The sequence below is a fragment of the Pelobates fuscus genome, chromosome 3, assembly GCF_036172605.1.
Source record: "Pelobates fuscus isolate aPelFus1 chromosome 3, aPelFus1.pri, whole genome shotgun sequence".
In the NCBI taxonomy this organism is placed as follows: domain Eukaryota; kingdom Metazoa; phylum Chordata; class Amphibia; order Anura; family Pelobatidae; genus Pelobates; species Pelobates fuscus.
The window spans coordinates 372338813-372353824 of NC_086319.1; the positions used below are offsets into that span (position 1 = coordinate 372338813).

The following is a 15012-nucleotide window of genomic DNA, read 5'->3' on the forward strand; positions in this document are numbered from 1 at the left end:
AGTCTTCAAAAAAAAAATCATCCACGATGTAAATGTGTAATTTGTATAAAAAATTGTTTAATGCGTTTGAAAGTCATTCCAATCCTATCGCATTCCTTAATCGTTTTCCTTTCTTAATTCAAGCCAGGTGGTCAACAGAGCACTACGGTGAGATAGATATATATATGTACGTAATGTGACAGATACTATTACAGTAGGCTAGCGAGATCCAGGGTGCTTTTAGAAAACATTAACCTCCTGCCGTACCAACTTCTGTTCCCTTTTTTTGCCTTACAAAGCATCGCAGTGTACAGATCTAAACTGCAATGTCAACAGATGGAGCAACAGAGTTCCGATTCTGATGGCAGTGGGACCGTGGGTATATTTGTAATCCACGCTGCCTCTGACATTAAAGCTTTAATTAAAAGGAGGGGAAATAAAACAGAGGTGTTTTGTCTCCATTGCTTTTAAAAGCAATTGAATTGTAATGCATTAAAAAACAGATTGAAAAATGAAGGCTACGCTGTAACCATAGCTGAGTTTTAGAATTTTGGCCTCAATTTTGGAATTTCAGATTTAAAGGGACACTCCAGGCACCCAGACCACTTCTGCCCATTGGAGTGGTCTGGGTGCCAACTCCCACTACTCTTAACCCTGCAAGTGTAATTATTTCAGTTTTCTATAAACTGCAATAATTACCATGCAGGGTTAACTCCTCCTCTAGTGGCTGTCTACTAGACAGCCACTAGAGGGCACTTCCTGGTTCCAGCGTCGCTCATTTCCCCATAGAAAAGCATTGAAATGCATTTTCAATGCTTTCCTATGGGGAGCGCTAATGCGCATGCGCGGCATTGCCGCGCATGCGCATTAGGTCTCCCCGGCCGGTGGGCGTGATCAGTCTCGCCCACCGGCCGACGGAGTCAGAAGGAGGAGCAGCGCGGAGGTGGAAGCAGCGACGAGGGACATCGCCGCTGCCTCAGGTAAGTTACTGAAGGGGTTTTCACCCCTTCAGCAACCGGGGATTGGGGGATGGGAGGGAGAGGGGACCTGCAGTGCCAGGAAAACGGATTGTTTTCCTGGAACTGGAGTGTCCCTTTAAGTTCACTACAATTCGAAGTTCGGGAAATTAAGCCCCATAATTATTTAGGGCAGTTGGAATTTTTTGAGTATTCACATTTTTGTTTATAGTTAGGCCAAAATAGCTCCATGTCAGCTAGGTTTGTAATTCAGCTATTTTGCTAAAAAAAAAAAAAAAAATGAAAATCAGTTTGAACTTTGAAATTGTTTTGAATTCCGGTCAATTTTCACTTTACTGAATAACCTGTTAATAAACTCTTAGTGAGCTAGAGAGCTAGTACAATAATAGGCTGGTTTTCCTTATCCACATGGATATTGTTCTCTCTTTCATTATTATATTTAAGTAATATCAATTTTATTTTTTTGTTTTGTTCGAATCGATTAGTCCAAAAGTATATTTTAGTTTTGGGCAATTTGGGTTTTGTCCCTATGATGTTCAGGTTCACACTGGCACATACACACACTGACACATATACACAGATACACATTGACACACACCTACACACAATGACACGCACGCACACAATCTGACATATATTTCTTAGCTTATCTTTTGGGTCCTGAAGGGTAGGTTGCTTGGGGTCTGGGCTGAGGCTGATGGGAGTAAACATGCAGCAGCTCACTCCAGCCTCTCCATGCTGCCTATGGTGGTGTTGCCTCCAGCTTCCTCCTTCCCGCATGGCTATCTTTTTAGCTGGGAAAAATTTCAGGATATCACTTACTCCCAGCCGGCAGATACGGCCGTACCGTGACCCTGTTCAGAAACAACACCTGTCGGGTGGATAATCAGTAGGGTTCATTTATTGAGGCCATTTATCATAAATAATATCCTGGAAATCAAACACACACAATCTGACATACATCGTAGCCGCATTAAAAATGCAGGTGTCTCCCGGAGTTACTGGGAGACTTGGGATGTCTGGTAGGGTGTGTGGGGAAATAGGGGCTGAGGTGTCAAGGAAAGTATCAAAGTGTTGCTGTGGTAACCTGCGGCTATGCTCTAACTTGGAAGCCAGAGCAGTTCAGTCTCTCTCCTCTCCCTCGACCCCATTGGCATTAGTGTGGGCTGGCCGGTGAGTGAGATCTCTGGGTCAGCTGAGGAGATCCTTTGATCCATCGCAGCCCCCTAGGCATTTGCCATGTTTGCCCAATGGCCAGCCAGGGCCAATGTAAGAGTGTCTGAGAGTATATGTGTTGTCTTGCAATCTGCTTGGCATTGTGTATATGTGGGTGTGTATTTTGCAGTGTATATACCCGGGCGTGCATCTGAGAATGTGTGTCTGTTGGAGTGTCCGGTAGGGAGTAGTTTTGTGTATGTGTGTATGTGTATCTAGCAGTGTGTCTCTGTGAGTGTGTATAATTACCAATATGGATACCGCACTCTCCTGGATCCCAGGGTGCAACCGGGCCTGAGGTTGGCCAATCCTCACAATGTGATTTGCAACAAAGTAATGATGATGCAGGCACTCAAGTTCAATCCAGTGGGCAGATTTATTGGAGCAAAGTAGAAACAACGTTTCGGCCCACAACAGGGCCTTTGTCAATCTGCCCACTGGACTGAACTTGAGTGCCTACACCATCATTACTTTTTTGCCAATCTGTGAGTGTGTATGTCTGAAAGTCTGCATCTCTACGTGGAAATGTATTTCTGTGTGATCAACTGCGAGCATGTTTCTTTTTTTTTTTTAAGTGTGTGTGTGTGTGTGTGTGTCAGGTATGGTAAGGGTGCACCCAGCCCGTGGTTTTTATGAATGGTCCCAAAGTTCCGATTTTTCCATCCACATTCTGTAGGTCACAAGGTCACATTAAAGAGGTAGTGTCACTGCTCTGGAAAATACTCAGTTTAATAAAAAATAAAAAAACTTCTGTAAACCTTTTTTTTCAAAGTGATGTTTGTTTTTCTTTTAAATTAAAATCAAAGATTTAGCCATAAGACACATCGTAAATGTATGCTTTCTCTATGCTGACTGCAAAGTGCATTTAAGGACAGAGTTTATTACAGCGATTAACAGGGAGCTAAAATGATGGTGCCCAGTTGCAGGATATAAATATGTGAATTTCTACATTTAGTTTTATATTTCACACCTCACAGGACACGGTTAACCGGAAGATGCCCTCAAGTGGTCACCTTGGGTCCAGGGTCTCACTAGTTTGGATCCACTCCTCAAAACTAGCTTCCCATATAGAGCTCACTCGTCAGCATCTGTTTCCTGGGGAGAAGGCAGACCTCGCTGTCTCCCCGGAAGCCACTATGTATGTAGAGAGTATTGTAATGGACCCTCTGGTCACCTAAGCCCGATACATGTCTCTTCAAACCCCCACCGCTTCACAAATGACAATCAACACTATGGACTAACCCTCCAGCTCTTGTCTCCCATCCCAGCGCCCCTTCCCTTCAGCCCAGAGCCACCTTTCATCCACCAGGGGTGCCACTAAGACATGATGTGCCTGATGGGGAGCAACCCCAAAGCGCTCTAGCACTCTAAAGCGGATTGCAGAGTCATCCGCTAAAACTTTAACCAGAGCGCTCTCAGTGCCAGGAACATCAAACAGGGCACTTTTTGGAGGGTTAACAGAGGAGGTGGAGAGGCATGAAATGACACCAATGACTTGGGGGAGCCCCATGTACCCATGGAAAGCACTGTGGTTTTAGGTGACCGGGTACCCAACACTCTTAAACTCTGCACCAGATCCGAGGCTAGCCGTGTCCAGCTAAACTTTTGTACTTCCATCCAACTCAGGTTAGACTCATCCGATCTGAGCACTTTTTGGACAGAATGGGCGCTCTAGAGAGACCTTTGGGGGGTGCTCTGCTATATTGTTTGTGTTTTGGGGTGTTTTCTGTATTGTGCTCTCTGTATCCAGGAGATAATGAGTTTTACTGAGAGATGACTCAATTATCTCCCAGACATAGAGGCGCCTGGGCAGACTTAGGTGACAGTGAATGGAGAAACCATGCTGGAGGCCTGGTAATAAATCTGTGTGCTTTGCTCAATAAAAACAGTTTTTCACCCTTCAATAAGTCTCGACTAATGCTTGGGTGAGACAGCAGTAGATCTTGAAGGAGAGCATAATCACTCTGGAGCTATACACACTGTGAAGGGACTGTGAAGGGACAACCTAGGGGGTAGTAACCCATCTTCTCAAGGGTATAGTGTCAGAAGTATCTAAAGAATTGCACTATTTCCTGAGACCTCATAGTGCCTCTCAAGAGATGGGTTTCTCGGGGACCTCACAGAGACCATCCTGAGTCATGATTATTGCCATACATTCCAAGTGTTGATATTTCAGTTTCTGCAACAACTTTTCTCAGGTTATTTTCAATAAGGACCTTGGGAGGCATTTTTTGTGATGCCCACTTACTTTTATAAGTACTGTTTGTCTGCTGGCAAGTTGAATCAGCAGTGCGAGGGTTAATTATGTTGATTGCTAGCCAGCTGCAACATTAAAAAAGTTTTTAAAAATTAAATAAATAAGAAATCTTATGGGGGGGCGTCAATAGGATTACTGTTAGGTGGGTTAGTAACCTCTCTATGCCCCCAACTGCCATTCAGGGTGCATATCTTGTAAACATTTAAAGCTGGCCACTGTGCGGCCATTGATGCCCATGCTAGGACACGTGGTCAGATGTTCAAAACTTTTAAATTTACACCGTTAAGGTAACATACCATATATACTCATGTATAAGTCAATTTTTAGTCTTAAACTTAATTTAAACTTCGACTTATCCACAGGTCAATGCTAGTTTCAATAGAATTTTGTACTGCGTTCGGGAGTTGAATGGCGTTCGGGACTCAAATGTGAGGCAATGTCAACTCCCGAATGCCGTTCTCCTAGCTGGTCGGGAAGTCGAACAGGCAGGGGTACAAGTTTCATTGAGGTTCGCAGGCTTGCATAGCTTACTCAGAGATACATGCCATCGACGACCATGTAGCGCTGACTGCGTTAGGGAGACAACACGTGTGTTCGTATATATGAATGGCGGTCACCCAGGGAATGCTTGTTTGTTATTAACAGCCAGGGGTGGTTGGTGATTACAAGGTATTAACAAGGGGGACCACACAGAGTCTGTTCCATAAACGAACAGAAGCCGAACAGTTCCATTCGAAAAAAGTACCCTCGACTTATCCACGAGTCATAGCATATTTCACAATTGTTGGTCAAAAAACTGCACTCGAGATCAACTTATACACAAGATCGAATTAAAGACGAATATATACGGTAGTATACCCCAGCCCCGGCCCAAAACATGGGTGACAGGTGGAGGCAATTATAATATAACTGGGGAGAAGGTAATGTCCCCACTCCTGTCCCATCCCATTAGCAACAGGTCGGGTGCTTAACATAATTCTATGGAACGGGAACTGGTGAAACACTCAGGTCTGGATTCCCGCCATCTTGTGGAGGTTTGGTTGAAATCCATATCAGAATCACAAAAAGCCTAGGGGGTTATAACCTTGCATCAATTAGGGGAAAATACACAAGAAAGTGGTTATGTAATTATGTTTTCATAAGGAAATTCTAGTGTACCAATCACTATACGAAAATGTGCTAATCCCTCTATAGCTTAAAGGGACACTACAATTACCAAAACAACTTTAGCTTAATGAAGCCGTATTTGTGTGTAGATCATGCCCCTGCATCCTCACAGCTCAATTCTCTGCCATTTAGGAGTTAAATCACTTTTGTTTCTGTTTATGCAGCCCTTGCCACACCTGCTCTCACAGTGACTGACACAGCCAGCATGAAAACAAAATGGTTTAGTTTTCAGTCAGATGCTACTTAACACATTTTTATTTCCTGCTCTGTAAATTGAACTTTAAGCAAATAAATTAGGCTCCTGCATGTTCTAACAAGCTATTACAGAGCAGGAGATGAGACATTCTAATTTAAACAGAATGTGCAATTGAGGAAATGTATACAGGGTGGCTCATAAGTCCCTACCCATCCAGCACACATATACACTAGATACATAAGATATATGGATGGGTAAGGACTTATGGGCCACCCTATACATTAGTTGACTTTTTACAGGAAGTGTTTAGGAAGACTGTGTAAGTCACATGCAAGGAGGTGTGCCTAGAGCTGCATAAACAACGTGATTTAACTCCTAAAAGACAGAGAATTGATCGGTAAGACTGCAAGGGCAGCAAAGCTGCTTTATTAAGCTAAAGTTGTTTGGTGACTATAAGTGTCCCTTTAACAATCAAATCTGATGCAAAACCAAAAAAGGGCCCAATACGTGGCACTGTTCCCATGAGTGAAGGATAAACAAAATGTGCATGCTTTAGCTATATTATGGAAAAAGACAGCTCTTTGTGCTATGGCCACTAGGGGGCCAGAGGCTACCTTACATAAGGTCAAGACATACTAATACTAAAAGTGTCACAAAAGCATAAATATTAAATGGAACAGTTAATTCATAAATAGAACTCTAGAGGGCGTAAAGAATCGGAAGAGTAAAACAAAGAGCTTGATTAAATAAGCTTTCTAAAATGATTCAATGCAATTAGAAAAAATGCTAATTTTTCATTTATTACTACATATCACAGTCAATGTGTCTATTAATAAATATCACAGTCAGTGGGCTGATTAATAAATATCACAGTCAGTGTGCTCATTAATAAATATTGCATGCTTGGTTGTATAGGGAGAGGTATTAGCAGTAGAAAGAGGGAAGTGCTCGTGCCATTGTACAGAACACTGGTGAGACCTCACTTGGAGTATTGTACCCAGTACAGGAGACCGTATCTCCAGAAGGATATTGATATTTTAGAGAGAGTTCAGAGAAGGGCTACTAAACTGGTTCATGGATTGCAGGATAAAACTTACCAGGAAAGGTTAAAGGATCTTAACATGTATAGCTTGGAGGAAAGACGAGACGGGGGGGATATGATGTTCGAATTGCCCGAAATGCGTCCGAATTGACATTCGAAACGAATTGCACATGTCTAAATTTTAGATTATTTTATTGTTTTTACTTCTTTGTTAAATACATGGCTACTTTTTTATATAGCTATTTGTTTTTTGTTTGCTACCTGGTACCAGTATATCCATAGGTGGGGATTATACCACCCATACTGTTTTAACTAGAGCAAGTCTTGCTCTAACAAATGTACGGTAAGTACATTACTTATTTAATTTTATTTATCAGTACTTACTATACCATTGGAGTTTTCTTGCTTTTTCTTGCCTCCATATATAACGCGCATACCTGCACTTCATTACTAAAATTCTCAATCTCTCTCTCTCCTCTGGTATATTTCCTTCGCCCTTCAAACATGCAACTGTAAACCCAATTCTAAAGAAGCCCAATCTTGACCCTATCTTGACCCTATCTCCCCATCCAACTATCGTCCTATCTCGCTACTGCCTTTTGCATCCAAGATCCTTGAAAGAATTGTGTATGCGAGATTGACAGACTTCCTCGAGTCCAACTCTCTGCTAGACCCGCTTCAGTCTGGTTTCCGTGCTAAGCACTCTGTGGAAACGGCACTGACCAAAGTATCCAATGATCTACTCGCTGCAAAATCTCGTGGTCACTACTCTATCCTAATTCTCCTTGACCTGTGTGCAGCTTTTGACACTGTTGATCATCAACAGCTGCTTCTCAACCTCCACAATATCGGTCTACAAGATATTGATCTCTCCTGGTGCTCCTCCTACCTCTCCCAGTGCTCTTTCAGTGTTTCTTTCTCTGGCTCTGCTTCTTCTCCCCAACTCCTCTCTGTTGGTGTCCCCCAAGGTTCAGTCATTGGTCCCCTACTGTTCTCCATCTATACTGCCTCCCTTGGTAAACTCATTAGCTCAATTGGCTTCCAATATCATTTCTATGCAGATGACACGCAAATCTACCTGTCCTCTCCTGATCTCTCCCCGTCCCTCTTGACTAGTGTCTCTGACTGCCTCTCTGCTGTTTCTAACTGGATGGCTGCCCACTTCCTTAAACTAAACTTGACCAAAACTGAAATTCTGGTCTTTCTTCCCTCAAGTGTTGTTACTCCTGTGTCTGTCTCCCTCCAAGTCAACTGTGCTACCATCAGCTCCACCACGCAGGCTTGCTCCCTAGGTGTTCTCTTTTACTCCGACCTCTCCTTCAAGACTCATGTTCAATCTATCGCTAAATCCTTTCACTTCCATCTAAAAAGCATTGCGCGCATCCGCCCCTACTTAACGCCAGATGCGACTAAGGTGTGGGTCCATTCCACTGTCCTTTCTCGCCTTGACTACTGTAATCCGCTTCTCAGGGGTCTTACGTGCTCCCAACTAGCGCCGTTACAGTCCATAATGAATGCAGCGGCGAGGGTCATCTTCCTGTCTGCCCGCACCTCCCATGCCTCACCCTTCTGTCAGTCTTACACTGGCTTCCTATAAAATATAGAGCTCAATTTAAAATTCTGGTTCTTGCTTTCAAATCTCTACATTATGCTGCTCCCACCTATCTATCCTCCCTTACACAAGTATGTCTCGTCTAGGTCCTTACGATCTGCTGAAGACTTACCTATCTATCTAGTCTATCTTCTGTCCGTACTCCAACCTCTGATGCTCGCCTTCAAGATTTCTCGAGGGCTGCACCGTTCCTGTGGAACTCACTTCCCTCCTCTGTTAGATGCTCACCCAGTCTCCACTCCTTCAAAAAATCGTTAAAAACCCATTTCTTCATAAAAGCGTATCAATTAAACTGTTAATAGCTCCCAACTGATTCCTCTTCTGCAACTGTCACTAGTCTAATACTATCCTTACCTTTTTGTGTCATTTTACCCCACTCCCTCTAGCATGTAAGCTCATTGAGCAGGGCCCTCAACCCCTCTGTTCCTGTGTGTCCAACTTGTCTGGTTACAACTACATGTCTGTTCGTCCACCCATTGTAAAGCACTGCGGAATTTGACGGCGCTCTATAAATATCATAATAATAATAATACCATCACATATCCTTAGACGGGGATTATACCATCCACGCAAAATACAGCAGCGCTCTTAGATAGCTCAATCAAATGTGAGTGGTTTTCATATAGCTGCTGTTTGTATAATCTGCACCTTATCATATTGTACTGCACCTTTATTGTCTTTTTTATTATTCTGAGGTCCAAAGTATTGTACCCCCTGAAGATCTATGTACGTATAAATCTTGGGCGCAGTATACGCAGTACTATTTTAAGGTCTGGGAGCCCTGGTTAACACAGTGGATAGATCCCGTATAGATAAATAATCGCTTTTCTAGAGGTTAATGAATATCAGCAAAATAGGCAATAGGCAGCTGTTCCAAAATTCCAAAATTGTTAATAAAAAAACAAAAAAACAAAGAAGAATGCCTACACAATTCAGGAAATTCCCTTTGGCAGAGAAATGGATACAAATCATATGATTAGGAGATGTTAAGATCTTAGGACATATGACGGAAATTTTCCATCTGCTGGCCTGTTACCATAGGCTATTATTAAAGATAATGGTGTATTGTTTTCTCTTAGTTCATGTACTTAGTTTATTTGGCATAAGGAGGCAATCCTGACCCTATCAAGACCAAGCACCTACTAAAGGCCCCAATGGCCTAGAACAGGGGTAGGCAACCTTTTAGCAGCACTGTGCCGATATAGGATTGTGATGTCCCGTAGCGTGCCGCTCCTCAGGCCCGTCGTTACCAGGCAAGCTAACCAAGCAATTGTCATGTCCATTTTGCTTGGGGCCCCCAAATTCCTTTAAACGTCCCTGACGATCCTATTTTTTTAAATTGAGGTGTGCATGCTGCCGTATTCTGCTTGTGTTATTTATATTGTAATTGCTTTGTATCGTTGTATTTGTGCGTATATGAGCTATTATATTGTATATGTTCGAGTACGCGGCGCGCGAGGGAGCTGAAGAGGAAGCACTCAGGGGAGAGTGCTCCCTCGCGCGCCCGCCAGCCTGACTGCCCGCCGGGTGACCGGACCCCCAGGAGCCCAGCAGCACCACTGGACCCCAGGGAATCCCCTCAGCACTCCAAAAGGTTTGATGACACGTGGAACGTTCTGTGCACATCCAGTTCTCTGGTATGAGATCGCATGTTAGAAAGAATGACGTCGGAGGTGGAGGAAGAAATTCGGCTTCTCGGTGGAGGGGTGTCTGAGCCACTTGTCATACAGGAACTCCTCGATCGGTTGAGGGAGGTAGAGGCTGAAAATTCTGCTCTCGCGCAAGCCAATGAAACCCAGAGGGAAACTTATGAGCGTTGCCTTGATGAGGTTGCAAACCATGTTGTACAGGCCCTTTTAAATCAGAAGGATCTCAGGGAGGAGTGTATCAAACTCAAAAAGAGAGTGTTTGACCTAGAGCGACAGAACAGGGCTTTGAGCGACCTCTTTCATCAGAAGCTTCAACGCTCATCAGGATCATCCCCCGAGCTGCACCCGCTACAGGTTTTTACAGATACACAAGTAGGGGATTTGGAGAGGCTGTCTGGCTCCCTTCCTTTGGGACAATGTGCTGTGCAAAGAGAGGAGAAGCAGCGAACCAGCCGTGCCCAATCATCTTGCCGTTCTATGGATGCAATGTCTCCATTTCTCAGGAAAAAGGCACAAATTCTGGAGGTCCTAAGAAGACTTGAGACCACAGGATCTCAGCCTGGACTGTCCTGCACTGCCCCACCAATGCTCTTAGGGGGTCTCTCATCAGCAGGTGGGAATGGACTGCGTTTGGGATCAGAGCAGAACTTGGATTATTTAAATGGTGAAGGACTGATTCCTCCAGAACTTGGAGGCGATGAGCCCTGGACATCTTGCCTTCTTTTGGCTCAGAGTGGGTGGGAGGAGTTGTTCAAGTGGAAATCTATCCAACGTGAGCCACCAGCTGGAAGCCCTGGTGAAGGAGGAGGGGAACGTCTTGGACTGGCAGCAGGAGAAGAAGCACCTCAGTTGGCACGACAAGCTGAAGGAAGTTCTTCATCCTCAGATGATGACATTGGGGAGCCTCCTCCTCCTCCAAGTGACATCAGGCAGAGACTGCCATTAACTGACTTTCCTCAATGCTTAAGTCCTTGTATGTGCTACCGTGGGACTGGAGAGAAGAGGGCTTCCATTGAAGGAACCTCTGATGGAACAGGTTTAAGTAGGGGACATATTGGGCATCTCCACTCTTTAACCTGTTATAGTAGAAGCCTGCGTGATTTAGTAGAGATTCAGCAGGTTTCAGGAACACAACCAACTTCTACAGAAAATATGGATCCTGTGCCTCGTTATCAAAGTAAGCAGCTCATTCCTGATACCATTTCAGATGGACCTGCAAATACTTGCCCTTCCTCTCCTAGGACCTCTGTCAATCTACAAAGAGACACTACTGTATTTGTCCACAAAAGTTCAACCCAGGAAACGTTAGAGGAGTGTTCCCTACCCTCTTCAGTGGCCTCTAACCCATCTTGTGCAGAACCGCAAAATGTGCTTACCCCCTCTTGTGAACCTCGGGCACCACACATCCCCTCCCCAGCCAAATTTCTTAAGTTCCTTAAGCTTCCTGGGTCAGGTGAAAGATTGCAGAGCCCCAACCCCTTAAGACTCAGCCCCCAGCTTACCCAGACCTCCAAAATTCCATGTCGGAGCAATAATTATGAGGCCTTCCCCTCTCCACGTCTTGGTAGGAAGACTGTGGAACAGCCACCTGGCCCAGCCACGGACATAGATCCACCTTCCCCTTCAGATTTTCTCCATTCTGACACAAACAAACTAGGATCAGGTGAACAATCCAATAACAGCATCATCACCAGATCTGGGACACAGTGCTGCACCAAAAAATCTCATGATTACGAGAATATCCCAGCTATGTCTGGTAGAAATTCTGATCTTCCTAACACAAACCAAACTGCTGAGACTATTGAGGCTCCTTCCCATTTAGTTGGGGGAGTGTGTTCACCTAGCTGCTCCCCAGGAATTTGCATGCACTCCCAAGTGAATTGTATAGAGGAGCCAAATGCTCAAGTGATCACACCTTTTATGAAAAAACCTGTAATTTCTAAGAAACCACCAGAGATTAGTGGACATCATCCTTTCAGAGAAAGAATGGGAAAATTGAGGGGCTCTGATAGCCAACATGCAGACATTACAGTTGCAGGGATTGATAGCAATAGAGTGGTGGGTGACAGTTCTGACCTTCGTCCATCTATGAAGAGATCGATTGCTGTTAGCAGCCTAAAGACTCCTGAACCTGGATCCACAGAGAGTTACCCACCAAGATATCATGGGCAAAAATTAGAGTCTGCCCGGACTCGTCAACCTGGTGCTCACTGTCCACCTGGATCTCCACATGGTGTTCGTAACCAAACTCGAGCACCTCCTGTTCCCAGCAAATCTCCACGGAGTCCTCATGGTAGCCCTACAAAATTACCTGCCAAATCCCCAAGTAAAGCAACTGCAAAACCTCTGGTATCTCGACCCCTAAGTGAAGAGCTTAGGCCAAGTCCCCGGCCTTCCCCCCACACTAATGAAGACAAGCAGAGGATTCAGTCCAATGATATGGGCAAGAAAAATGGCACTTGTCCAGAATATGCGTGTCCTCGAACTGCAGGTCCACAGGGTTCTGAAAATATCCCTCTCAGTGCGTTGCACTCAGCAATTGAAGAAAAGGTGATGAAGGGCATCAAAGAAAATATGCTTAGGCTTCAGGAACAACACCGTGCACCACCCCCTGATCCAAAACAACGTAATTCAAGTGGCATTGCCAGTTGGTTTGGCTTAAAGAAAAGCAAGCTTCCGGCACTTAGCAGGAGGCCTGAAGCTGGGCGACTGAAAGATGAGAAAAGGGAGAAAATTGGTTCCCCACGTTCCAGAGATGTAAAGGGAGAGAGCCTAAATATTTCTATGCTGATGGAGAAAGCTGAGGATCTGCGAAAGGCCCTGCAGGAGGAGAGAGCCTATATCAATGGAATTTCATTGGACAAGACTTGCACAGCAACTTCTGTGGACCAGGCACAGAACCCACAGCCGTTGACTGCTGACAACTTTATGCAGCAATTGTTGAACCGGGTGGATGGGAAAGATCTTCCTCATGAAACCCAACCAGAAGGGAAGACACCTCTTAGGGAATTTCCTCGATTGTCACCAGAGAACAAAGATTCCCGGCCCTACCGCCCCCCACGGAATGGACTGGTCACACATATTCAGCGTTGTGAACAGAAAAGCGTGGAACAGAGCAGGGAGGTGGCTCTACCATCTGATGACCGGATACCTGAACCAGTTGCCACTCAACACTTTGCAGCTTGTGACTCGTTAACTAGGACATTGGACAGTGGCATTGGAACGTTTCCTCCACCAGATTACTGTGGTGGAACACCAAACAAAAGTGCTCCCAAGTTAAAGCCCAGGCTTGAGTCGCCATCTGTCACCCCAGTGGGAAGGTTTTCTGCATTCCCCAAGGTACCAAGGAGGGCAAGAACTTTGGAAAGGGACATGCGAGGTGTAGAGGAGATGTTTCAAGCTGTTCAACACCAGAGTGTCCTAGCCTTCCATGCACTACTGGCCCAGCCAGAGCCTGCCTTGGGAAACAGAGTATATGTAGAAGAGTCCAGTAGGGATCGCATTCGTCCTCAGCAGGGCAAGAATTGGACCTTTCCAAATGCCAAGGTCAGCACAGGGTCTTCAGATGCATTCAGGTCTAGAACGCATGACCTAGAGGAGATCCCATCAGAAGGGGACAGAGACTGTGATGTATCTGGTTATCAGCATCCGTCTCTCTGTTTCCCTGGCAGCGTCAGCAGCCGCACTCCAAGCACCTCTGAGGTTGGAGAAGAGGGAACAAGTGAAGCCAAATCTCGGGATAATGAACAGGGTCAAACCGGGCTGGAAAACTCTGAATCACTGAGCGACTCCCTATATGACAGTCTATCATCCTGTGGGAGCCAGGGCTAGCGGCATCCTTAGTTCTCCTGTAAACCTTTATGCAACCGGTCAACCTTGGCAACTTCACAAATGTGGATGGACAGTCTTGGTTGCCAGCGGGTGCTATTCTATGTGGAGTCCTTGTCCTTTCAATGACATTGTTGGTTACTCCTCTAGAATTACACTCTCTCTATCTCTCTCTCTCTCCCTTGAGCCTCCGTAATCCCAAGTATTAGGAACAGGCTAGAGCCTTGTTGTTTCTGAACTTACAGATGAAGGTCACGAATTTCCGTTTCTGCTCCATCCTCACCCAGAAGTCCAGATTCTGGATTTGCTCCTGTCCTTCATAGATTGCCATTTTTATTTGTGTCTACTATGGCTTACCCCCTTTTGCTATGCATTAATGCCACCAGCGGGTTTGATGTCATTCAGAGCAGAGAGACTGGTCAAGGGGAATTCACGGGTTTTTAGAATACCTCACATGTCTCTTTGATCCATTTGCCAGTAGTGTGCGAAAGCTCTGATCCAGATACAGAATTCCACATTTTCAGTTAGATTTATGTTTTATTTTCTTTCAAGAAGAAAGCTGGAGAAAATGCAATGTATTAGCTGCATATCTGGAAGTCTCCGTAGTAAGGAGTATTATTACGTTTATATGATTCATTGGTGTGTTTTTGTTTTTATCCTGGTTTCTCCTTGTGCCCTGTTTTTATTTTTTTAAATATATAATTTTATGTCTCTTCTTTTTATTATTGTGTAAGATGATCCATTTGTTATTTTACATCTTTAAGTGTCATTTTTTTGTTTTGTTTTTTATATTATTGCTGTTGCTCTTAAGATGGTGCTAACCAGGAAAAATAATCCTTGTAAGGTTTCTCCCTCTTCTTCTTTGTTGTTTTTTTGTTGTTGTTTTTTTTTTTTTTTTTTTTTTTTTATACTGATGCTTTTTATTTTATTTATATAAGTTATTGTGACTGTTTTCTGCCTCACTTTCTTTTTAAGCTAAAAATAAAAAAGGTTTAAAACATTATATTGTATATGTTCATTAGTAGTTTATGGTATCGTGTATGATACATATGAATGTCGGCTGTGTATGAGGGCTGCTTGTGGAATTGTG

The 15012-nt window shown here is 44.3% G+C and overlaps 1 protein-coding gene across 1 annotated transcript; it reads left to right on the forward strand.

Moving 5' to 3' along the window:
- Window positions 1–10039: 10039 nt before the first annotated feature.
- On the forward strand, window positions 10040–14595 carry LOC134603452 (nck-associated protein 5-like). Its single transcript, XM_063449437.1, has one exon. It carries the CDS (start codon window positions 10095–10097, stop codon window positions 13923–13925), a length of 3831 nt encoding a protein of 1276 aa, XP_063305507.1. The 5' UTR covers window positions 10040–10094; the 3' UTR covers window positions 13926–14595.
- Window positions 14596–15012: the final 417 nt, after the last annotated feature.